Consider the following 24,328-nt stretch of genomic DNA (forward strand, 5'->3'; position numbering starts at 1 on the left):
GAAAACAGAAGAGTATAATAAATCCAAAAGTATAATAAATATATTGCTAACTAGGGTGGTAAATGCTGAAGAAAATTATTCAAAACATCCAGTTCTTTTATCCATCAGATTGCTAAACTAAATGGATTACTCACATGAATTATATTAACATGAATGTTTTGAGTTGATGATGATGATGATCAATGTCTGATTGAACAATACAGTCAGTCAAATCTCCATGCACTGAAAAAGATGTTACCGTCATGCTTTGCTACCAACCTAGAAAGCAAATAAGCCACTTTGGAGCTTGGCATTTTGGGTTGAATAACCCTCATCCTCAGAATTAATGGTAAGAGAGAAAACAATCCTGATAGACAAAAATAAGAGATGAAGGTATTAGTTATTGAGACTTATCCAGAAAAGGACAGTGCTCAGAATACAGTTTGTATTTTACTCCAGACAGGTAATATATAGAAGTCTTTATGTATTATCTGATACCCTAGTACTGGCTTTTGGCTGTCACCATCATCCTCTCTACTCGCCACATTCCACCTCTTGATGAAGTAGATTTGTCTCAGCCATTTAACAAATGATTCTTCTCCAGAGGCCAGAAGACTTGCTGAAAAAAAAAAAAAACAAACCAACCCACAAAGCACTCCAGTAACTTGTGTTGAGAGGGGGAGCATCTGAGGAGCACTTTGACTTGTGGACAGTTGGAATTGCTACTAAAAAAAATGAGAAACTTTGAATGAGGAATAGAGAGTGGTGCAACAGAAAAAGTACCAATAAAGCTTTAATGAAAAAAAATACTTGCTGAATGTTTTGCAATCTCACTGCACTATGCAGTTGCTCAGCTGGGTCAACTTGCTTGGTAGTGTAAAGTCCTGCAAGGAAGGAGGTACCCAGAATGCACAGGAGAAACCAAGACCCACATCCTACAGCCACACACACAATAGTCACTGACCCGGTTCATTTTGTGGCACTGACTTAAACAGGAACTCTGTTCTCCTTGGCCCACTTTTTCATGATGCGGACAATGTATTCTACTTGAGAATTACCAGTGCTCTTCAGAAGATGCAGCACTTCCCGTAGAGTCTCTCTACAAAGGTGAAAAGCAAAGATTTAAATGAGGGTGATACAATAAACAACTACCCACATCCAAACTATTTTGCAAAACATGGTTCCTAGACAGAGGGGTCCATTCATCTGCAGAGCAGGAATAGGTAAAAATACACAGTACATTAGATCCCAGCGGACCAAAAACAGGGGGGTTGGACTAGATGACCTTTAAAGGTCCCTCCCAACCCAAACTATTCTATGATTCTAAAGAAAAAAAAAAAAGTCTTGTATACCATTGCAAAAAGGAGAGAAATTAAAAAAAAAAATCAGCAAGATGTAATTAGTTTGGAGTTTAGTGCATGAGTGTGTGTATTTATGTGTAAATCCTTACTCTTGCAAAATAGTTCCCCAGAACACAACAAACTTTTTTTTTTTCTTTAATGCTACTTGCTAGTCTTCAGTATGGCAACATCTAGCTTAACGCTGCCACAGCACCTTACACATAAATACAAATAACACGGAAATGAACATTACCAATAGGATAAACCAGTATGAAGCTGCAGTTTGCCAGCTACTTTACAGCAAGAACTTGTATTGTATGCATATTGAAAAACAGGCAAGCTATGTGTATTTTACTGCATCTACTGCAGTAATTGCTAAAAGGACACTTGAAGGGTGCAGTAGTTAATGAGATTATTCCAGCAGAGAAGGGAATACAAGGAAGGTGTAGAAGCCAAGATACACACCTACCAGTCACGTACAAAACAGCAACTTTGGCCAGGGGAGAATGGCCATCTGGCATCACAGCAGAATATTCATGAGGGAACAGTTCTTAAATACAGCCTCACTACTCTCTCGTTCTCCCATCCAGTGTAATGGGACGAAAGCAAAATTATCAGTAACACAGATAATTTCCTTTAAGCTTTCATCAAGTAAGTATATTTGTCTGACATGGACAGTGTCTTCAGAAAGCAAATTTTAGTGAAAACACAGTCTCATCTACTCATTGTTTAGAGAAATCGTGTTCTTCCTACAGCGCTGAGTAAATGTTTCCTTAGTTCTGTTCTATGAACCTTAAAATGTCATGGGACAGTTTTCCATTCTTACGCCATCAACGTGAAATGAGGTTCTTTTCCATCAGTTCATGAACATACTACATTTATAACTGAGCTCTTCCTAGTATAATGACTAATGTATTTTGGTTTCCTACAGTTCATAGCATTCGCTGATAAGTTATTCTCCACCATATATTCTGTAACTGTTGGTGTGGAAGATACACTTCAAATTGAACACTGCATATGGAACCACTGGCCAGCGCGTCTATTCTCTGAAAGGTCAATAAAGAGTTGGAAGAGGATACCTAGTTCTAAAGCTAAGACTATGATTCTGGCTTACAGCTAACTGGAAATAGGAAAAGAGCAAAATAAATTCAGATACAACACAGAATACTCACTTTGCTTCTCGGCCAGCTAAGATCATTTGAAAGACACCCACACAAGCACCTCTCTTGCCTTCCCAGTATTCAGGATTACTGTCCAGTCTCTCCAGAACATCAAATGCTTTGGCTGAATAGTAGAATTGACGCATCTGCACAGGAAGTGGAACATTATTCCTGACTAAATGACCATCTTTCAGAAGGGGATTAAAAATTTTGAGCTCAGTTTTCTGAAATCAGCAGTAAGTCATAGAAGCAATGTGCATATTCCTGTTTTTCTGCAGGCAGCAAGTGACACAGAACAGGCACATTTCAGTTCTACGTAGGGAAACAGGTGGTATTATAACATTACTGGTCTATGTCTTTGAACATATTATAGACAAACCGCACTGTAAACTTTATTAGTTGGCAATGATCAGTGCTGTTGTTTTGATTATATACAGATAACACTAGCTTACAAAACTTCTTTTTTATGAGGTGCCCTATCTAGCGTTGTACCGACTATACCAAAGTCCTTGATATAATATCAACTTCAAACTAGCCCAAACATTTGAAAACATAACCACTTTTCCTCATCTAGAGATGGTTACAGCGACATATTTGGATGTCTTTTGGGTTTAACTTGGAGCTATATTTTTTTCTTCACTGTTACTGTACAGCACAAAATAAGATTCAGTGAATCTGTAATCCAAAATTTTCCTGAGCATAGGAAAATCCACTGCGTACTCTATCTTTTCTGCCTTAGATTCTCTATTTGTAAATGGGAACAAGAAGCAAGTTGGTTGGCAACAGTCAGCGCGAAAGTTACTGACCACAGTAACTGTGGCTTTTGAAGTCAGCATAACTCATGTGGACCTTATCTATGACTGCGAGTGTTCTTCACTTGGGCAAGCCTGAATAGCAATGTTGTTTGTGGCTAGCATCTTCCCATGAGAGAGCACAGAAGGTAGACTGTGCACAACCTCCCACCCTTTGGTGGCTGGAAGCCTGCATCTGCTGAGAAAAAAGGACAGGCTGTGGGAGTTACGTTTGAAAACTTTAGTCAGAGGTGCTACAGCATGAGTAATAATTCCCTTTTCTTCACATTAATGGTGATTTTAACCACAGGTGATTGGCAAGCACTTAAATGGATGGGAATAAAGATGGTGAGTATAAACAGTATCAGATATGTCAGCTAAAAAGAAAAAAATGAATCCTGATCTCTCCAAGCTGGCATCTGATCTAGTTCCATTAAGCAGATACCAGTTTAATGTCCTCCTTCTATTTGACATAAAAGCAGGAAATACTTCAGCCCAAGTCACGTGCTGTTACCTCTATGGATAAGATAGACTATTGCATGAGAAGCAGCAAGTAATTAGCCAGAAGTCCTGCATCCTAGCTTCCTCACTGAACAACTTCTATCAGCATAGCAACAGGACATCCAGCTACACCTAGGCTCAAGACACTGTTGACCTTGCTTCATCCATGTTCGTTCAGCATTCTGTTGAGTGAAGCCTAGGGTGACTGCCTTCTTAAGCTACAGCTATGGTGCTGCCTGTGGATCTCCATATAATACAATGTTTCAGAAACAACTGGAAAACGCTACATAAACTCAAACAGCATGGGCCTTGCCATTTAGTGGAAGAGGTACAATCAGCTGGTAGTGTAGAAAGACAAGTTATAACACTATGGTAATAATTTTTGAAATGAAATTCCTTGGTCTTTGGAGCAGTCATTTATGGCCATATGTAGACACATAATTAGGCTGAAAAATTTAGTCCTGTAAGTGCAGCTTTTAAGAGCTCTATATAAATCCAAAGTGTGGAGCTGCTTCTCCTCTAGAGTACAATAAGGTTTTGAGAAGAATTTAGGCAAAGTAATCAACTGATTTAAGTGAGACTTAAAATGGTCTAGAGAGAGATTTTACATAAGGTCTGATTGTCAACTTTCTTTCACAAATTGCAGCTATGGTAAACACCAGAGGCATAGCCACTTGCTTGAGCAACAAGACTTTTAGGGTGAGATGGTGGATTGAATAGTTGAAAGATGCGAAAGCGATAATTCACTCAGTTTTAGAAGAATGCTTTTGAGATCACAAGGTAGATTTTCTGACTTTCAGTTATGTGTTTGTTAGGATTTTGAGAACATGTTACTTTGTCAGATGAAGGAAAACAGCAAAAAAGAATGTTACAGATAGTATGTGAATATTGCTGCTCTTTGGAGAGCTTGGCTGAACTGAGAATCATTGGGAGGTTTTCCAATAGGACTCAGTTTACTATCTTTCCTCTATGATGGCAAGTTTGGTCACTGTATCTCTAATAAGCCTATGCTAACAGCTGCTAGCTCTTGTGTGTTCACTTGCATTAGGCTCCACTGAACCAGCTCCATGAGCTTTACACCTAGTATCTGTTTTACGCTCTTCTTCTCACACTTGCCTTCTTAAAACAGCGAACTACCATATTTGCACAATCACAAAATTACAGTCTGTCTTTATATTCTATAGTTAATTTAAATTAATTCTAAAATGGTTGCTCCCCAAATAACTTCAGTCCACCTTCTGGCTCTGGCCAATACATTCTGAAAAGTGGATTGCCTGTGTCTCACCATGACACTTTTCCAAAGAACATCCTTTTCTCCTATCACTGAGCTGCTACTCCTCTAGGTCCCAACACAGTGCAATCATCCTTGTTGATTGCAGATGGCAGATACAGCATTCTATTATTGTCTACTGAAATCTTGCACGGCAGCACTCTGCATAGGACAACCAATTTTTCTTTCTCCTATAGTGCCATTTACAATCCTCTCAAACAAGTTTTCCTTATATGCCTCTACATTCATCCTGCGGATGAAACTCTCAGGTTTTCTTTCCATGCTTTGCAGAACAGCAAAAAAACTTGAATCAGAGCTAAGTCTTACTGTGTATAGACACCACCTGAAGAATTAGATGTTAGGAATTTAGGCAGAATTGTAATCAGCTTCCCAAGATCTCTTCATTATTAAACAGCTTTGTATAAACTAGAATTTGGAGGTGTGCCAGCATTGTATTAGCAGGGAGCATCAGAACTAGTAAACACGATCTAGAAGCTTAGTATAAGTAAGGTAACATATATTTTAACTTGTTCTAAAATGCCCGGAGCATCCCTACTAAAGTGGGCATTGTCTTGTCTAGCTTGACCTTTAAAAATGTTAGACAGCTTAGTCTAACCTCATCTCTTAAAAGTCCCCTCTAGAAAAGGTTCAAAAGAAGAACTATTATTTGTCAGCAGGGATCCCGCTGTAGGCAGTTAAGCTCACCATTATTTCTGAGTAGTTTTATTCCTAATGACTACACACACACCGTGTATCTTTGCCCCACTTGGGCAGATAAAATAGTAGTTGTGGGAATTCTCTTTCCATTTCCTTATGATTAGCAAAGGAGTACCTCCCATTGCCATTATAAGCTTTAAGGAAAAAATAACACTGTCCCAGAAAAAAAAGCAGCATGAGACTCTTTGCTGAACCTATGCTAGATTTTTTTTTCTTAAAAGTTTCTTGTCATTTCTACCAGCAATGAATCCCTAGTAGGAGAAGAAACTGTTATCGTTATTGATAGCTCAAGCATGCAGTAATTTACCTACGTTTTAATCAGTGGGTTGTCTACCAAGAAGGCCTATAGGTTAAAATACTGACTAATCCTTGCCAACTCATCTACATTATTAGACATCCTGCTGTTATAAAAGAAAGTTCACTAGTGATGACAATGATGGAAAGTATAAAAAAAAAAGGCTGTTGGTACAATCACTGAATTAACATGCCAAACACCAAGTTCTAAAGAGAAGACTCACTTTGTAGCAATCATTTGCAATGAGCTGCAAAAGGTTAAAGGACTCCCCTGAGGTCTCCATCTTCAGATAGAGCTTCCAGGCCAACTGTGGTTTCTTATTCATAATATCTGCAATAACAACAAAAAGCTGGGATTGTGAAAAGAATATGCCACACACAATACTCAATGGCAGGTGGAATAAATGTTCCTAAACTTCTTTGCTTAATGTAAATGCATGCCTCAGCCTGTGAGCATGAGGTTGGGAAGGGAAACTTGTCCTTATCTTCTGCCTTACTAGCGATAACAGCAATTCATCAGAGAATATCAACGTCAAGAGGAATAATTATGGCTTTTACATCTCCATTTATATTTCACAGATACAGCAATAAGCACAACTCTCATGATTTCACATGTGATTAAGAAATAGAATGGAAAGCATTACAGAAGTTACTTTATCCAGGACAATGAACTGTGGCAGTCCATTTAGATGGTGAGATTTAGGATTATGTGTTCTTATACACAGAAAAAAAATAATTAGCACTGACCTGAGGTCTTTAATACCTGGTGCCTACCTCAATCTAAACATTCAATCCCCATGAATCATAGCAAACCAAAGTGGGGGTGGGTGAAGCCCCTACGAGCATAACAAAACTTGTCATTATGCATCTACTAGAAAAAAATATTTCCAAATTCCTGAGATTTGGTGCTGGTTTTAAATTTGCCTATGTGACTAGAATTCTTCACTGGCCTTTAACTTTAAACATCACTGCTATACACAATTAGAAATAAAAGAATCTCACTCTTCCATCTCAGCTAGTGGAAATTCTACTAGGGTGTTTGAACACAAAGTATTCTAAAATTGTTTTTCTTTCTGGAGATAAGAACCCATTCTATTGAATCTGAGGTTGATATTGGTAATTCCAGACTCATTCAAGTATTCCTTTCTTTTTCAAGTCTTACCAGCTACTCACAGAGTAGCTGACTGTTCACACATGACTGCTCTTGTGCTCTTTCAAAAGAGGGACTGTTTAGCTTATTATACCTGTGCCCACTGCGCCAATACATACGTTGCAGGTAGAATGGGTGGCAATATCAACAATAAACATGTAACACTAAATCACAGAATTTATAGACACTTCTCATTTAGGAGGCAGCAAGACATCAAATCAGTTTTTTCTTTCATCAGCTCCAGATACCATACACAGTGGCAAACAACCAGGTCTTAATTTCCAAATACTAACCCATCTATCTAGAGAAATGGAGTACTGTGCTAATTCAATGTTTTTTTACCTTCTTTTCAAGAAGAATTTTGTATAAATAGTACAATAATATTAAACAAAAAAATACTGTCTAGCATCCAAAAAGATGCATTTCTGGTACTTTTTGCCCTCTGGAAATACTTCAGCATTGAATTGTTTATGACTCAATACCTAATCATACTCTGACATGAATGTATTATAATGCTTTGTAATTTCTACAGCAGCTTTTATCCAGAAGGATCTAATAGTAATTTACATACTTGACACAAAAAGATAACTATACTCATCACTGAACAGTTGTTTCTGCAAAGAATTCTAGCAGCTGTTTGGGAATGAAAAATCAAAATTTTAAGACAGACATAGAAGAATACAGTAGCTCCGCTGAAACTTCAACAAGAATTCAGAATGGCAAAAGGCACACTCAAGAATAAATAGCAACTCTTATGAAAGAGCTAGAAAATTTTTAATTGATAACACAGTGTTGATCCTACTTCTTGTATAATAAGTAGCACCTTCAAAGAATTCTGCATCCCCAGATGTATGTCAAAGAACTACTATAGCACAGTAGGATGAACACTGTCTACTCTACAAAAGGATGAACACTGTCTACTGAACAACCATGATTTCCCTTTGCAATGGGAGTTCTCCCATCAAAAAAATTCACATAAAACATTCACATATAAAACACTCAAACACAACCAGGTACTGCAGCGTAATGAAAAAGCAAATAAACTGGCATGTCCTAAAAGGGCGTCATAGATAGGCATCCATAGGTGTGATATGCCTGTCTGGAAAGATCACATTAGAGATGTTGACCACATCCGCAATATGGCATAATGTCCCAAACCAAATGTATTTACACTCCAAGTACAACTGCTGAAAATTGTATGATAAGAGAACATTTTTGTATTGAGGCACTGTAAGGAAAACAAACAGCCTAGGGAATCTCAGACTTGAGTCATCAGAATAGCCCACCTCTATACTATTTTGCATGTGGTGCTGCAGCTGTATCTGTACTGAGGTGTACTCTGCCATGTTTTAAAAACTGACTCAGAAATACTTAATAAAATTTGCTATAGGATATTAAACATGGCAAAAATTTCCTGGTTTCAAGGGAAGAATGGAAAAGTTTATGAAAGAAAAAACATGATGGAGATTATAAAGGACACCCCTCAGGCACAGGAATTTGGACCGATATGAAGAGTAACGCAGTAGGAAGAAAAATACCATGTATGCTTGCCTGATTCTTCTCTTCCCTAGACATCTGACATTGGCTACTCTTGGAGTTAGACAGACCCTTGGGCCTGACCCAGTATAGATGCTTCTATTTTATGTTTTACTCTGAGTATTTTTGAGTTGTAACTCAGTCTTTTAAGACAGAAAATCTTCACTCAAGAGGTTGAGTAGACAACTGAGAAGAAAAAGGTTCACTGGTTAGGACAAAGCTGCATTGATGGAACTATAACAGCGCTGCACTGAACCAGTAATTGCTTACTAAAGCCAGATGTATGAAAGGTGCAATAACCACCCATGCCATAACTAGTGCAATCAGCTTTTCACTTTCACAGTCCTGAATCCACCTACAACATTACATTCAATTAAGAAAGTGGATTGCCAAGACTGATGCAATAGAGGAGGATCTGTATTCTGCAATGTTGAGGGTAAAGTGACTCACAGCAGCGAGCTAGCCAGCTAAGGTAAACAAAATCATTCTTTATCTTCTCACTCTGGATCAAAAGGAACACCTGCAGGAAGAAGGAAAATAAAAGATTATACATGCATTTACTTTTAAACAAACAGAAGGCAGACCTGCCTCGTTTCAACATGCAGCTAAGGCTTAAACCACACGAACAACTGCTTCATGAGAAGAGTTAGGGTATGCAAGTGCAGTCTAGGGGCTTCTCTCTGTGTCGAGTAGGTGGAGGATTCAAACAGTGCCATGCTTATCAAGGGACTTCTGCAGCTGCAAAACACCAAGCTGTGCAGAGGGTGCGGCCTACTCTGAACAAGTGCCAGTGGGCGGCCATGCAACACAAACAGCACAAAGGAACACTGGGCCTGTGGGAAAAGCCATTTGGAATGTGTTTGTTTAGAAAGCGATGCAAGCAATTACATTAGCATCTTCTTGAAATACCAGAAGTTTCACACACACACACACACACATATATATATATGTGAACCTTTCCTCCCCATACATGTCAGAGATCATTCCAGGTCAGCAATAAGCCATTTCTAACCATATTGGTTTCAGTAAGGTTCCAAAACATTCGTCTTTTGTAACTTACTGTACAAATACAGGTTTTTTACATCCTACATCTAAAGGGATGTGTGTGGGAAAGTTATAAATTTTAAAATGTACGCTGGCTTTACTCAGAGGAAAGAAAAAAAAAAGGTATTTATGCCTCTCTGCAGGTATATTTGTAACTATACTAGGATGCTACTGGCAAAACTCAAAATACCTTTATAGGAGCAGATGTATGTACTGGAACAGTGAGTTCCACAAATTACTGACATTTTTATTGGTTAAACATTGCTGACCCCCTAATTTTGGGGGTGGGGAAGAAAGAAAAAAAAAAGGCAGCATTATCAGTGTAAGTAGCACTTTATCATAGGTTTTACTTCATTATGTCCAGGGAGATAAGCTTTTTAATAAGTTAATAAGTGCTATATGTGGAGATATTTTACAAGTTTATGAGACACTGTGGAAGGGTGATCTTTATATGAAAGTGTCATCACAGGCAAAGATCAGACATTAGGACAGGCTAATCAATTTAATTACATAATCCTGTTATTTAAATGCATCAGCTACATAACACGAGTTTATATAGAATCATTTGTAGGAACATAAGAGGAAAAATATGGATTAACAGCAGTTTACACCTTTGTGTTTCTTTGTTGCCTGGCTGCTGCTAAAGCTTACTTACAGAATTATAATTTTTTATCACCATAGCCTGCTAGTATGGTTTTAAGATACTCACCTGCATTTTCATTAAGCTAACTAAATTAAGGTAGGTGAATTGAAATATATATCCATTTTGCCTGTCAGTCTTGGATATTTTTCTTGAAGAAAGATGCAATTTCAAGTCACAGAAATTAAGGGGGTGGGTGCTGGGGGAGGGGCGGGGGGAGAGAAAAGAAAAAAAAAACAAAACAGGGGGGCTCTGTTGTCAAGAAACCTGAAGAGTTAAAAAGTTAGAAAGACAGGAAAAACAAACAAAAAAATCTCAAACTTATATGATTCACTTTAGACTACGTGGTTGGTTTTTTTTTTTCTGGCTTGTCTTCTTTCTGGTCTTGTGGAAAATGTTGCTTCCATCTTCATAATAGCTATTTGCTTTTGCATATTTTAGTTGTAATTAAGTTTCTACTGCACATAGACACAAAAAATGCTGTGTGTAGAAGTTAATCTCTTCCAGCTGCATCTGGATGCTGCTGAATAAGATAGTGAGCACTTCCTCTTTTCCTCCCACATCTCCCAGAGGAAGAAATTTTTTTTTTTAAACACAAATTTCTAGGGACACCTAGAAGCTCTTAACTATTCAGTGTCTCTTAGTCAGCATGCCTTCGTCAGTCTTACCACTAAGACTGCCTGGGATCCCAGACAAAGCGTACGAAATCTAATTAAGAGGGCATTCTCTGATCAATTAGAGATAGCTGCAAGCACTCTTGTGATGCACCACAAGCAGCATGACTCTCCATATACCTCACATTACAAGATTAGCAAGATAATCTTTTCTGAATAGTGTTCACTGAGAGTTTCGGTTCCTCTAAGAAGGGGAAGATGATCTTCCACAACCTGCTTATTTTCAACCAGCATGAAGATCTGGAGGGAGAAAAGGGAGGAAAGAGGGGAGTATGTGGGAAATGTTTCCATTGCTGTTTTTTAAAGAAAGTAAATACATACCTCTTCAGCCTCACTAAAATTGCCCATGGCAGCTTTGGCTTGGGCGTAGTTGAAGTTAAAAGTGTCATCGTTGTAGAAGTAACTCTGGAAAATAAGCCACACAGACAAAACCCAAATAAATAAAACAAAAAACCCCCTCCTCCCATGGTATAACAACATTAAAAATATCCTCCTCCCTAAATCTGAGTCAGACTATATCAAGACAACGGGAAGGAAAAAGAAAAACCCACATTATGAACATACGGCATTTATAAACTGTGGGTAGAAAATTATGGACTGGCTTTCCATCCTACATTCATGACTACAAACACAGCTGGAACATTCCACAGTATTAACCATGAGAGATCTGGAGAATGCTCCAAGCTCAAAATTGCAGTGGCAGCTTTTATGGATGTAATTTTCACTTTGGGCATGTGAAGACATGCTGTGCCGCCGTGGTCTCTTCCACCTCCCAAGCACTTATTTCACCACTAGGGTGGTAAATAGGCAGTTGACTCCCTAATGGCTTAAGGAGATGAACAGTTTGTTTTTCCAAGACTTCTCAAGGTTCAACAAGAGATCCTGTGGATCTGGTTATGTGACAGATGCTAGACTGACACACTGGATCACATGATGGAGGCGGAGCTGCAGTACCAGGCTGTAAGCAGGCAGCACACCGTGTAATAGGACTTCCTTAAGCTCAAGCCTTGCTTACAGGCACCCTTCTCTCTATCTGAAGTGCAACATTAAGTTTTTCTCTCCCATAATATTAGACTGGACACACCTGGTTAATAACAGATCAGGTTGATCTAGCTGTGTCTTTTCTGAAAAGCTGCATGGGCCAAAGCAGGAAATATAACTCTAGGTATAGATTGGCCTGATGTTTGGGTTTGACCCAAATAGCTTACTTTTGATCATGGTCAGATGTCCAGATTGAAGTGTAACTCAGATGACCAAAAGTCAGCTGAGTGTGTTCTACATTCAGCACTGTCCCACACTGCTGCACCGGTAGACCTAGTAGAGGTAAGGTGGAACACAATACCACAGCTACAAATGTGAATGGGATTGAGGATCCTCACTGAGCAGAGGTGCAGTGCTTGTGAAAGAGCATGGGAAAAAAGCAGGGTGGTTTATCCACTATAGTTACTGCAAGAAAAGCTTTCCTGTGTGCATAACAGCAAGATGTGTGGAAGAGAAATGTTTTTCCTCATGTAACGTCTATAAAAGAAACAGAACTTGTGTAGGAAGACCAAACTTTTGTTTTGTTCCCTCATTAAAGAGTGAGGAGGAGGTAAAAAGCACAACTGGGACTGTACAAAAGATATGGGAAGCAAGGGACAAAACCCCTTCCCAGTGCTCTCTATCTTCTTTCATTATGTAGGGACACTGGAGGAACCTCTTCCCTGTCACAGGTAGTCAACAAAGAGTACTGACCCAGTCCACCCATGTACATTAAGCCGGTACCTGGAGAGGAGAGGTGGGGGGTGGCCACCATTTGCCAGATTGTCTAGGTTTCACTCAAATAGTCTATGTTAGAGTCCAAAAGAGACGGCAAATATAGCAAGCTATGTGAAAGCATGAGGATGAACCAATCAGATGAAACCTCAGGCTTAGTTTGTGAAAACATTTCAGTACCCTTAGGGTGAACTAACTGGTTTCACCATATGAGAATTACAACACTTTACTGTACTCTTCCTCAATGATAGTTTCGTGTGAATCAGCACAAGTCCCAGGTTAAGCAAAGCTGGTGAGCAAGATGCTAGTTTTACTGCATGAATAGTTCCTTCTGTTCAAATATCCCCCATTGTATTTTTGAAGTAAAATGGAAAAGAAACTCTGTCAGCAACCAATCTTAAAAACTGTGTCATTCCATCCTGGCTGTATGAGTGCTAGAGACCAGACCTGCTGCGAAAACAAAACCAGTATAAATGAACTACTGCTGCTGATAGTGCAACACATTCACAGCAGCTAGATGTTTTGTTTCTTTTTTTTTTTTTTTAAACCACATTGTAGGTACTGGGCTTCACTCTTTTGCGGTCTTTTCAGTGGTCTTCAATCTTTTCATAAAACTAACTGTGGTCTGAGTGATGTCCATTTCAATGAGATGCTCAGATACGCAGCTGAACAATGAAGCATTCGTTGTGGCCAGAGCTCAGCTGAGCCTGACTTAGCTTGTCTTCTCAGTTGATCCTCAGTGTTATAATGTCACCCTCAGGGCAGCTGGCAATACATTTATAATAAGGTGTCCTTTGAGACATTCTCATGCCTAAAGCAGTTTTAATCAATCATGGATGAAGGTGGTGTTTCCTGAGAGAATATCATGCAAACAATCTTCACAGAATGCACAGCTCCACTTAAAGAGCTGCAGAGATTCTACTGAAGTTGATTCCTGTGAATGAAACACAAAGGTGACTCTAAAGCCACCTAAACCTTGCCTGTAAAATGGTACAGGAAGAATTATTTGCATCCCTGTGACCTGAAGAGGCGGGGAATGACCCAAGTAAATCTGAGCAGTGGCTAGTCTCAGCTAGAAAATTATGAGTACCAACTACTTCAAAAGGACCATGCAAAGAAAGTGGTGGTAGGCAGAAAACAGAAAACTTTGTCCCTTGCTATTTATCAACTGCATTGTGTCTCAGAGTACCAGTATTTATGATTCCCTTCAAGAATTTAACAAACACGTATTTTACTTAAGCTTGATCATTTTGCAACTCGCTAGATACAATCTATAAAAGCTTCCAAACTTGCAACTTCAACCCTGCCTTGAACTATGACAATGAGTTTCACAAACCAGCTGTGTTTTGAGACGGACAAAATGCATTTTCTTAGAAAAGACATGGTGAATTTGCTGCAATTCCAGTAAGCCATATCTTGTTTTCAGCCTCTCCTAATAGAAATGGAGGTTTCAAATCTACCTAGTTTATTCTAGTCCTCATTTTGTATAATTTTGTTTTCTTAATTTCCCTCTGTAGCAAATAATATCTATCTTCTAAATCTCTTAAGACAATATTTCAATTTCTAATTATTCTCTGAATCACCTTTCTTTCCGCAGTTGAGGGGGGAGTGCCCAGTATGTCCTTATAAATGCAGTCACATTACAACTGTGAAAACCAAAGGAATATTTAAAAAAAAATTATCATCTTTGCCTAAACCTGTTTTGATTTGACCCATATATATGGTTACTGATGCCAAAGGCATGTATATGTGGAGAAGTCCAGCTTGCAAGCTGAGATCCACATATATATGTTATAATGTGCAACAGTAGTTCTACATACTTTCAGCAAAACAGCTAAGTTTTTAAAACAAAACCAAACAAAACAAAACATCCAAACAAGCAGTCAAATAACCATTCTCCTCCCCTATGCACACATAATAAAATCTTTTCTCCCAAATCTGACAAGGTAAGAACGCTCCTTCTTCTAGTTGATAAATATAGCAGGATTGAAGGCTTGCATACCTGTACCTGTCATTATTTCTGCCTTCCTCCTGACAGTTTTTAAACATTAGAACTATTCCTCACCTATATTTCCCTCTGCATGGGCTCTTACATCTTACAAAATAACACTGAGTATTCTGTGCTCTTCCTTTTCCCTTTGGATTTTCTTTCCAACCCTTCCTACAACACTTTCCTTTATACCCTCACAGATGCAGAATTGTCTCACTTAATGCCCTCCTTGTAGCACTTCTCTTGCCTCGTGACTCTGACCTATCCTCTGATCACCCTATTGCCCACTTTCACCCTCTTAATTTCTGTTTAGTGTCTTGTTCGCTTCTAGCTCTTTCCTTTACAAACACTAGCCATACGTTACTTTCCAATATTAATGATGACTCTATTTGCCTCCCCAGATGCCCCCCCCCCCCCTCATTTCTAAGCTTTCCCATATATCTTGGAGGTGGTAAGTAATTGCATTTAAGTTTAAACAGCTAGTTCTAACCTGAAAAGTTTAAGAACTTTAAGTAAATGGAAAGAGCTGGGTATTTCTATGGGGTGACTCATTCCATTCTAAGTGTAAGAAATACACAGGATGAATTCTCCTTCAGAAATTACCATCTGCCCCCATTGGCTATAGACTGAGACCAGATGATCAGTTATAACTAGAAGTCTGACTTTTAGATGGCTCAAGTTAGGCAAAACAAATCTCACTGTTAGTTTCCAGCTCTCCTTTTTTCCAGTTACACACACAGTCCAATTTGGGGTGGTGGTGGTGGGGTGTCTCTTCATTTCACTACAGTGGAGCCATTCCAGTGGCTACAGCCACTTGGGATTTCTTCAATGACCTCTTTCCAGACAAAATTTAAAAACACTACACCTTCATAATTCTTCACTTACCAGCTGCTTTTGGCACCATGACAGCCACGTATTTTTCTTTAGGTCTCACCCTCCTTAGACCTTTGTAATTGTCCTCATTTCATGCATCTCCCTAACCATTTCTTTTTAGATTCTCGTTCCTCTTCCTACCAAATATAGAGTTCTTACAACTCTAGTTTCAAATCAGTAGAACAAGGCTGCAATCACTTAACTATAATCACACTCCAGCCTCTCTTTTTCCTCACATCTGATTTATAACTGAATATCTGTAAGTTATATCCATTTTATCAATTGAATACTGGTGATCCGATAATGCTGCATTATGGTAACTGCAATGTCCTTCTCTTACTTTGAAAAATGCAACATTGCCTGCAGGGTACCACTCAGATTACTTCTGCAAAAATAATATTCTTAGCTTACTGCTTTGGTAATACTGCCCTATCTTAGCCCTTCAGTGACTGCTTTCCCTATAAAATATAAGCTTTATTACTTTCAGGGTCCTTCATGTCCTGTCTTCCTTACACACTCTCATTCATTAAAATGTTGTCCCCAATTATTAACCAGTGACAATAATCTCCATCACTCATTTGATAAGTCTTAAAAAAAACCCGTTTTTTTTCCTCCATGCTGCCCACCCCATAAATATCCACAAATTTTTTCATTGTCTTCCTTTAATTATCTTCCTTGTCTTCTGTGATGCCACCAGAAAGCCTGATAATGGTTAAATTGCAAGTGTGATAAAACCACCATGCTGCACAATGCTATCTAAACTGCTTCCTTACATTTTGATCAATTTGCTGTATTGACCACTTGTCCCACTGTTGTTCCTGTGTTTTGTTGTTAGTGTTGTGTTTCTGTACCTTTTTATGTTTAAACAGTGTCTCACAGAGTACAGTCTAATTCCATAAATAGTGATTCCATGCATTAGAGTACTACCGATACTAAATAATAATACTAACCTTGACTGAGTTGAGGTAAATCAGGACATTACCAAACTGTCTAAGAAGAAAGAAGCAGGAGGACATGCACTGTCTCCCTGGAATGGTATCTAAAATTCAAAAGAGAAATGCAGATTTGTAGAATTTAAAAATCACATGGTAATGGAAATCACTGTCAAGACTGCTGGCAACTATGAAAGCAGCTAACTTCTAAAAATAGTGTAACTTGCCTTTTCAAGGCAAAGGACCATACTAGAGGTTAGAAAAACTATTAGATCATCTTGTCAACTTTCTCTACAGCATAAAATAACTATTGCAAGACTGTATTCAAAAGCAAATTCTACAGAGACAAATTGTTTATGTAACAGGCCTTTTCCATGACACAATTTATGTAGCATAATTTTACCATGAATTATTCTTACTCTTAGGAAATGACACTTGATACAAAGCCTGAATTTGTTATTCTAACCTCATTAGCCTTTTTTCTTTAAAATTATGCTTTTTAGTTATCCTGGACAGAGAAGCTCTACATATTTTAATTTTAGTTCCAGTAAAAGAGTAAACTTGAGACACTGAAAATATTGTGATATATATATATAAAAAATTAATACATGCACAGGAAAAATACTCAGTGATTAAATACAATATGAAAATTAATTTTCATGCATTTGGGATTATCACATTGCTCACAAGTGGTAAAGCCATAAATAAGCCAAGCATATCAGTTCAAATGAGTGTCAGTAAACTTTGCTGCCATCTATGTCATCATAAACTTGGCTGCCATCATACTATGCTGTCATCTACTCTGAAATTGCTAGCTGTGTTACTGAAAAACTATTTCAAAGCTGTTTTTGGAGATTCTGAAGTAAGCTTACTAGGACTAATTTTTGTTAGACCCAACCAGCAGAAATTGGTTAGAGATGGATGAGCCCAAGTAGCAGCTGGGAAGGCATAAACCCAAGTGATGTCAAATCACTACTATTTCACTATGTCAAATGATCATTAGAGAGCATGTTGCTCTCTGCAGTTTGGTGAGGTGACAGGAGATAAGATCCTAAGGCTACCAACAGCCCTGAAGTAATCTGCTCCTGTAGGTTAGTTACCATCAATCCATCCACACTAGAAAATTAAAATACCTTTTCTGTATATAGGAATTTCATGTATCTGAAGACCAGTATTTCGACTCCATACCGCAGCACAAAATATAGCATTCCACTGGAAAATTGTACATTCTCCTTTAAATAAGGTAGTGTAGTAGCTATTTCTGGAAAGCACTATATAAGATCTCAAAATATATTTCAAAGGAAAGCAGAATATTCTCATTTTTTACCTTTTAGCACTAGGAGATACATCCAAGCTCACTTGGATGTCCTGTCATTTCCATATAGAGACAATCCATCCTTATCTATGCCTGAACCACATCATTCAGTTCTCCAACTTAAGAAAATTATTTGGTTATTTATGAAGTGTTTGCTTGGGAGCATAAACTGGCCTGTATATTTATCTGTCCTTTTCTACATGCAGGCATACTTATTGTGACACATATATGCCTTGACAGGACAATAACAGAAACAATTTTGCTCAGTGTTCCTCAGCTCTTTTTTTTGTTGTTGTGAGAATGCAGGTACTTCAAAAGTGCTCCTTTTCTCTCACATTCAATTTTTGAAGTTCATCAACTCACAGAATTTATTTTAAACAAAATAAAACAAACACGCAAATAAACATGCAAGGAAGACTTAAAACTGAAAATACATTTTCAGTAAAAATTAATCACAGTAACAAAATATTAGAACCACACTTTTCCCATATATGATTGGAGAGTTTCTAAGTTTCAGTATTTATTCTTATGTCCACATTTTGGCAGAAAATTTTGTTATCCCAGCATACCATCCTCCATATATTTTTAGTGAAAGATTTCATTAAAAAACCAAAGACGTAAAACATCTGTAAATCTCATACAACTCAGCAATGAATACTACTAGTGACAGGAAAACTAGAGTTTTATAGTTCTAATTCATCCCATGTGACTCATGCAGGAAGAGGAAAAGTTCTCATTTTGAAAAATTACTTAGGGTGACCTAAGAATACCTCAAAGAAAAGACTGCACAAAGTCCAGAAGAAATGTTTCATTCCTCCCATCCAACACTAGGTATGCCTGACTTGGTCCTAAAAGAGGACCACTGAAAATGAAAGGGGTGCTTTTCTCCATTATGCCTGCAGTGGTTTTAGGGTAGTTTGTAAGACTTATGTTAAGCACCAGAAACACTGCATTTAATGGAAATGTTAATGTTCATTGACTTTCACTAATGTTCCTCTTGCCCCATTTCCTCCTTAACTTATCTCAGAAAGCTGATCTGTTTAATTTTCCACCCAGTTGAGACCCTGGGAGAAGACCATGGGAATTAACTACAAAAATCTAGTTATATCCTCCTTTGTAATGCCAGTTCCATTTCATGTCATTGGGATTACGAATTTTTATTAAGCTTTAACATACCCAGTAAACCAAGCTGCTGTTCTGGGTGTTATTTATTGCTGCTAGAGGGTGAATATTGACTCCTACACTGTAAGTACTTCCTGGTTTTTTTTTGTTTTGGGTGTCCCTACTCCCCTTAAAGTACATAACTTCCAACATGAGATGAAATGTGTACATGTATTGGAAAGGATTTTCACATGAAATCTGTTTGCTCTATGTTCCTTGAACCTCCAAGTCAGAGATCTACTTAAAAATAGCAAAGGGCTTAATTGATGACTCCAAATGACTTTACAAATGCATGACACCGTATTTTTCCTAAACTGTCTGTTGCTGCTTTTTTCTTAATGCAGTCTTGGGGTTTGTACAGTTAACAAGAGCAAGTCAGAAAGATAGGAGCTTGTTTTGAAAAAGTATTCCACATCTTCATTTTAATCCATTAATTTCTGATAATCTACATTAAAATCAGGAGCCTTGTAGGCCCAGTTGCGAGCAAAGACACAGCACAGGATTTCCTCACTCTAGCGAGCACAACTTACTTTTGTATTACAAATCTACAAAGCAGCTAAGTAACTTGATAAAGATCTTAAACAGACAATCTAGCGGTACTAGCTCCTTGCAAGGATTGGCACAGTGGCAAGTGCTGAAGCATGACTTACATACTTGAATAGCACGGCTGGCTACTTAGCAAAAGCACAAGTATACAAACAGCAAGAATTCTGTTCTCCATTCTAAATCCGGTAGAACAAAGGCAGCAAATCAAAAATGACCACAAATATACAACACAGTGGCTAATATACTGAGTTACATCAGAACATAAAAATGATCATATTGGATCCAAAGTCTATCTGGTTCAGAAACTTGCTGAGTAAGAATGTACAGCTATAGAAAGAATATATTCTGATTTCACATGTAATACATGTTGTAGTATGTAATGCCACTTCCTTTGAAGTTTCTCCCAGCTTCCCACAACCTGCACTGAGGACTTCCTAATCATCACTGAAAAATTTGTGTTAAACAGCCAATGGACTTTTCTTCTACAAATTTCTTTATACCTTCTGTTTCTTGCAAGATTCTATATCAAATAAGTTGTCTTATATGAAATAGTAATTTGCACTGTTTGTTTTAATTGTCTTGTGTGACAATTTATGTCAACGCTCCTTGTTTTTTGTATGGTACCGTAACTAATTCTTCTCTATTCCTCTTCTCCTTGTCATTTATGATGTCCTGTATCGCAAACATAACCAAACTCAGTCATCAATTTCCAGGCCATGTATCCTCCTTTATTTAATCTCTCCTTGTTCAAGAAGCTATCCCCTTACTCTGATCATCCTTGCTGTCTTTATTGTATCCTTTCTTGTTCTACCATATTTTTTCTGAAATGCAAGAACCAGAACTGCAGACAGTATTCAAGAAAGGGAATCACATCTGTATACAATGATACAGTAATTATTTTTGTTTTGTTCTCCCTTTCCTCATCAATTCCTAAGATTCTTTTCAACTTTTCTGATACTTTTGCAAATCTAGTTTAAGGGTTTTTTTTCCCCCCTATGTACTACTTTGCATTTATCAAAGATAAATTTAATTTGCATATTATTACCCAGCCTCATATATTCTTCCCCAGCTTTCATCATTGTGGAAGCTTCCACATTTTTCCTACTATGGGTAATTTTGTACCATTGGCAAACCTAGTTATGTCATTATTTGTCTCCTCTAGGTCATTAATTATGAATACGAGCCCTTTCTTTGAAGAAACAAAAGGTTCTTTCAAGTGTTCAAATCAGGTGCATTTTATCCTTTTCACTGCTACTTCACTGAAAATTTTCTGTTAGAAATGAGAAAGGTTATTATGTAGCTTCCCTTCTTGAAATTAGTACTCTGGAAATTTTTTGAGGTATTTGCTAACACATGGATTTTGAATTTGATTATACTCAGATCACTGTAGCAGAATTCGATTTTCACAATAAAATTTCAGATCAGTTTCTATGTAATCTCTGTATCGGTCTAGTCACCTGTTTACTTGTGTGTTCTCTAAGAAAGATGAAAACTTAGCATTTAAACATTTGTTCTCTGTATCATGCCATGTCATTGCATTTACTAGGTCAATATGGGCAGAATAGAAGTCTCCAACTATTATTTAATTATCTATCTATACAAAATCTCTAACCTCTTTAATATGCCAGTCACTGTTCCCATCCAGGCTGGCTGGTGAATAATTTAGCCTCAATACCATGAGTCTCCTATTGGAGCATGTAATTTAAAACAATTTTATGTTACTCACTGATAAAGAAAAGATACTTACTTTGTTTTGAGACAAAGTTTCTATCATGTTTAGAACCACTTCTCCATGGGCGTCACCTATTTAGTAATACCCCATTGTAAATTAAACAGGAACAATATCCTACATTACCTTCCTCCTATCACATTTAAAAAAATATTTTAGGTTTATAGCTTCCTCTTCTAAAACCAGGCGTTCCACTTTATTCATCTTCTTGTAAAACATCTAATATTTGTATAAAAACACTTACATATTTGGTCTTCATGTCTCTGCTTTTTGTTATGTCCTATCTAAACTGAACTCTGTTTGCCTCTTTTATTTCCTATCTACATTTTGTTGACCTCCACTTGTCCTTCACTTGAGGATACAAAAAAACCCCTCACGCTATTTTGCCTTTACAGGAGGAGTTACCTTGAACTGTGTGCTCTTCTGTATATCAGCTTTCTCCCACAAGTTTTTAAAAAGATGACAAAGCAGTTTTTACATGGAAGTGCCAAGAGTGTAAGATGCTTGCAGTACTAATGTTTCCATTTACCTTTAGTTGGAACCAATCCTTCCCATAGGCTCACTTTTTTTTCAATTAACCCACCCTTCCTAATTGGACTACATTTCTGTTCCTTTTTTTTTTTTCCCCTCAACCATACCTCAAGTCTGAGCCTCTCTATCCTGTTTTGCATATGTATTTAAAAATATTTCACAGTAACATTAAGACTTATAGCTTCCTAACAATTTCAGTTTTGTTTTTGGGTTAAATCTTCACTATACATCTTTTCAGGATATCTTTCCTCAGACTACCTCTGTATTATTTTTATTAAGAGGTCTACCACCATTGTATCAGTTACCCTGTGACTTTACTGGCATCAGAAACCCAGTCAGCTATATGCCCACTAACCAAGTCCCAGCTCCAAAGGGATAGCCTCAATGCAAAAGGAATGTGTTAGGGAAGCCTCATCTGTGGAACCACGTCCAGCCTTCCAATGTGAAGTTCTCTGCTGCACGATCTCAACAGTACAAGGGCTGCAAGGGGAACAGAATGGCTCAACAGTACTTCTGAAAGTTTCATCAGTGCTGCCACTCTGTCTCTTGAGCTCCTTCTCTTTAGTCACCATGGACACAGGAGACAGCATTCTGTCTCTGAGGGCCATGAGCTGTCTGCACCATAAACATGCATAAATTACCCACCAAAGGAAATAGTCCTACTGACAATGCCTACAAAGGAAATTGGGAAGCCCCATTTCAGCTGAATTTCTGTGTTCTGACTACTGGCTTTTTTGATTTAGGATTTTTGGTTTTACTTTGGCAAGGGGAAGGGAAGACAAGGTCTTGTTTTGGTCTATTATTGTATAAGTAAAAGTAAATACTGAAAACATATTTCTTTGTTGGGTTTTATGATGCTTATGTTTTTTGATTCAACCAATGAGTTAGTCCCAGAGCCTCCATTTCTTTCTGTAGCCAAATTCCTCTTTACATTTTTAATCACCCTTAGTTCCAGAGCACACTCTCTGCTAGGACTCTACGTACTCGATAGGCTTTCATTAGCAGTCCTAGATTTGTACCTGTGAGCGTCTGTACCTGTGAGGTTTCAGCACACACTTCATCTAATTAGGCTGTTGTCTTCTGTTTCTATAATGGGGATTACTAGTCAAAGGCAACCTGCCACAGCATCTATCAGTGAAGACTAGCAGTTTGCAGTATAGCCTCTTTTCTAGCCAATTCATATAGTAAGATTTGGAATTAATTGAGCCTTCTAATTTAAACTTGCAAATTTGTTTTAGACTATAAATTAGACTTTCTGTTACTCATACTATAGCAACAAAATGCCTAGCAATAGTCATGCTAACAGTCAGCAGTTAGACAAAGATACGATGGTATATATGTGGATATTGTAAGAAGGATTACATAATGGAGAAAGAGCATTTCAAACGTACCACATTCGCTGGCTGATTCACCCACCAACTGGAAGAACTGCTGAGCAATTTTCAGATGATCTTTCTGGGAGAGGGAAAAAAAAAATCCAATATGAGTTCCAGAGTTGATGCTACAATACACAGTGAAAATACGCTCTGAGGAACAGATGGGGAGCAACTAACAGACAAACCAGGGCTGAAGTGAAAACAGAAAAGGTAAATGTACCACTGTATGTGCCTAGATACACAAGAACACTGTAGAAAGCAAACAGGTTTTTTGGAAGCAGAACAGAGAAGCCAAGTTCAGCTTGATTTATTGTCAGGAGTAGCAACAGAGATTTGCATCTCAGTCGTTCCGGACTGAGTACTGTATGGAAGAAGATTAAGAGACTCGGAGATCCTGCAATCTAAATGAGAAATGCCTGCCTCTTTCACTCCATTCCAGTCCCTACAGATCTGTTCACATTCTACTGTTGGAGAAGCTGGAGAACCTCATGGGCTTCACTCACCGAGCCCATTTCTTGTCCAAGTGCTGCATTTACCACTCCTTTGAGGATGTATTCCTGAGAAAAAAAAAAAAGTAAAAAGGATCAGAGAAGACAATGTGAAGATTTCAGGAGACACGTAAGAGCCTATGTGCACATTATTTTCTTCCTAAATTCAACTCTATCCCAACTCAGTTTCATAGGTAGCTGGTTACTATGATAGTGCTTCAGCACAGTAGTACAAAATTACCCCCCCAAAATCCATTCTACTTGCTAGCTAGTCACTTCTGCTAAATATGTGGGATGCAAAGGGGTGGTGTCTTTTCTGGTAAGTCTTAGGCTCGAAGACGATGCACCAGAAGGAACACCATAACGTACTATCATGCCCTTTTCACCATCATATGACCAACAGTCAAGTGCAATATTGTTATATTAATGCACAGATCCCACTTCAAGTATGCACATTGGTTAACCATAACCACTACCATCCTTGCTCCAAAATGCATAGCATTTCTCATCAGGGCAAAAATGTCAAGAAGTTTGTG

At 38.0% G+C, this 24,328-nt stretch overlaps 1 protein-coding gene across 1 annotated transcript in view; it reads right to left on the minus strand.

The window, feature by feature from the left end:
• Nucleotides 1-966: 966 nt before the first annotated feature.
• The window catches only part of TTC26 (tetratricopeptide repeat domain 26), a 53,338-nt gene continuing 29,976 nt past the window's right edge, over nt 967-24,328 (minus strand). Inside the window, exons 11-18 of the mRNA XM_009322842.1 lie at nt 23,808-23,861; nt 23,320-23,383; nt 16,665-16,753; nt 11,418-11,501; nt 9,189-9,258; nt 6,277-6,383; nt 2,492-2,625; nt 967-1,078 (exon numbers count right to left, since the gene is read on the minus strand). Coding sequence (XP_009321117.1) covers nt 967-1,078; nt 2,492-2,625; nt 6,277-6,383; nt 9,189-9,258; nt 11,418-11,501; nt 16,665-16,753; nt 23,320-23,383; nt 23,808-23,861 — 714 coding nt within the window. The remainder of the gene's footprint in view (nt 1,079-2,491; nt 2,626-6,276; nt 6,384-9,188; nt 9,259-11,417; nt 11,502-16,664; nt 16,754-23,319; nt 23,384-23,807; nt 23,862-24,328) is intronic.

The sequence above is a fragment of the Pygoscelis adeliae genome, unplaced genomic scaffold (assembly GCF_000699105.1).
Source record: "Pygoscelis adeliae isolate BGI_AS28 unplaced genomic scaffold, ASM69910v1 Scaffold60, whole genome shotgun sequence".
Classification (NCBI taxonomy): Eukaryota; Metazoa; Chordata; class Aves; order Sphenisciformes; family Spheniscidae; genus Pygoscelis; species Pygoscelis adeliae.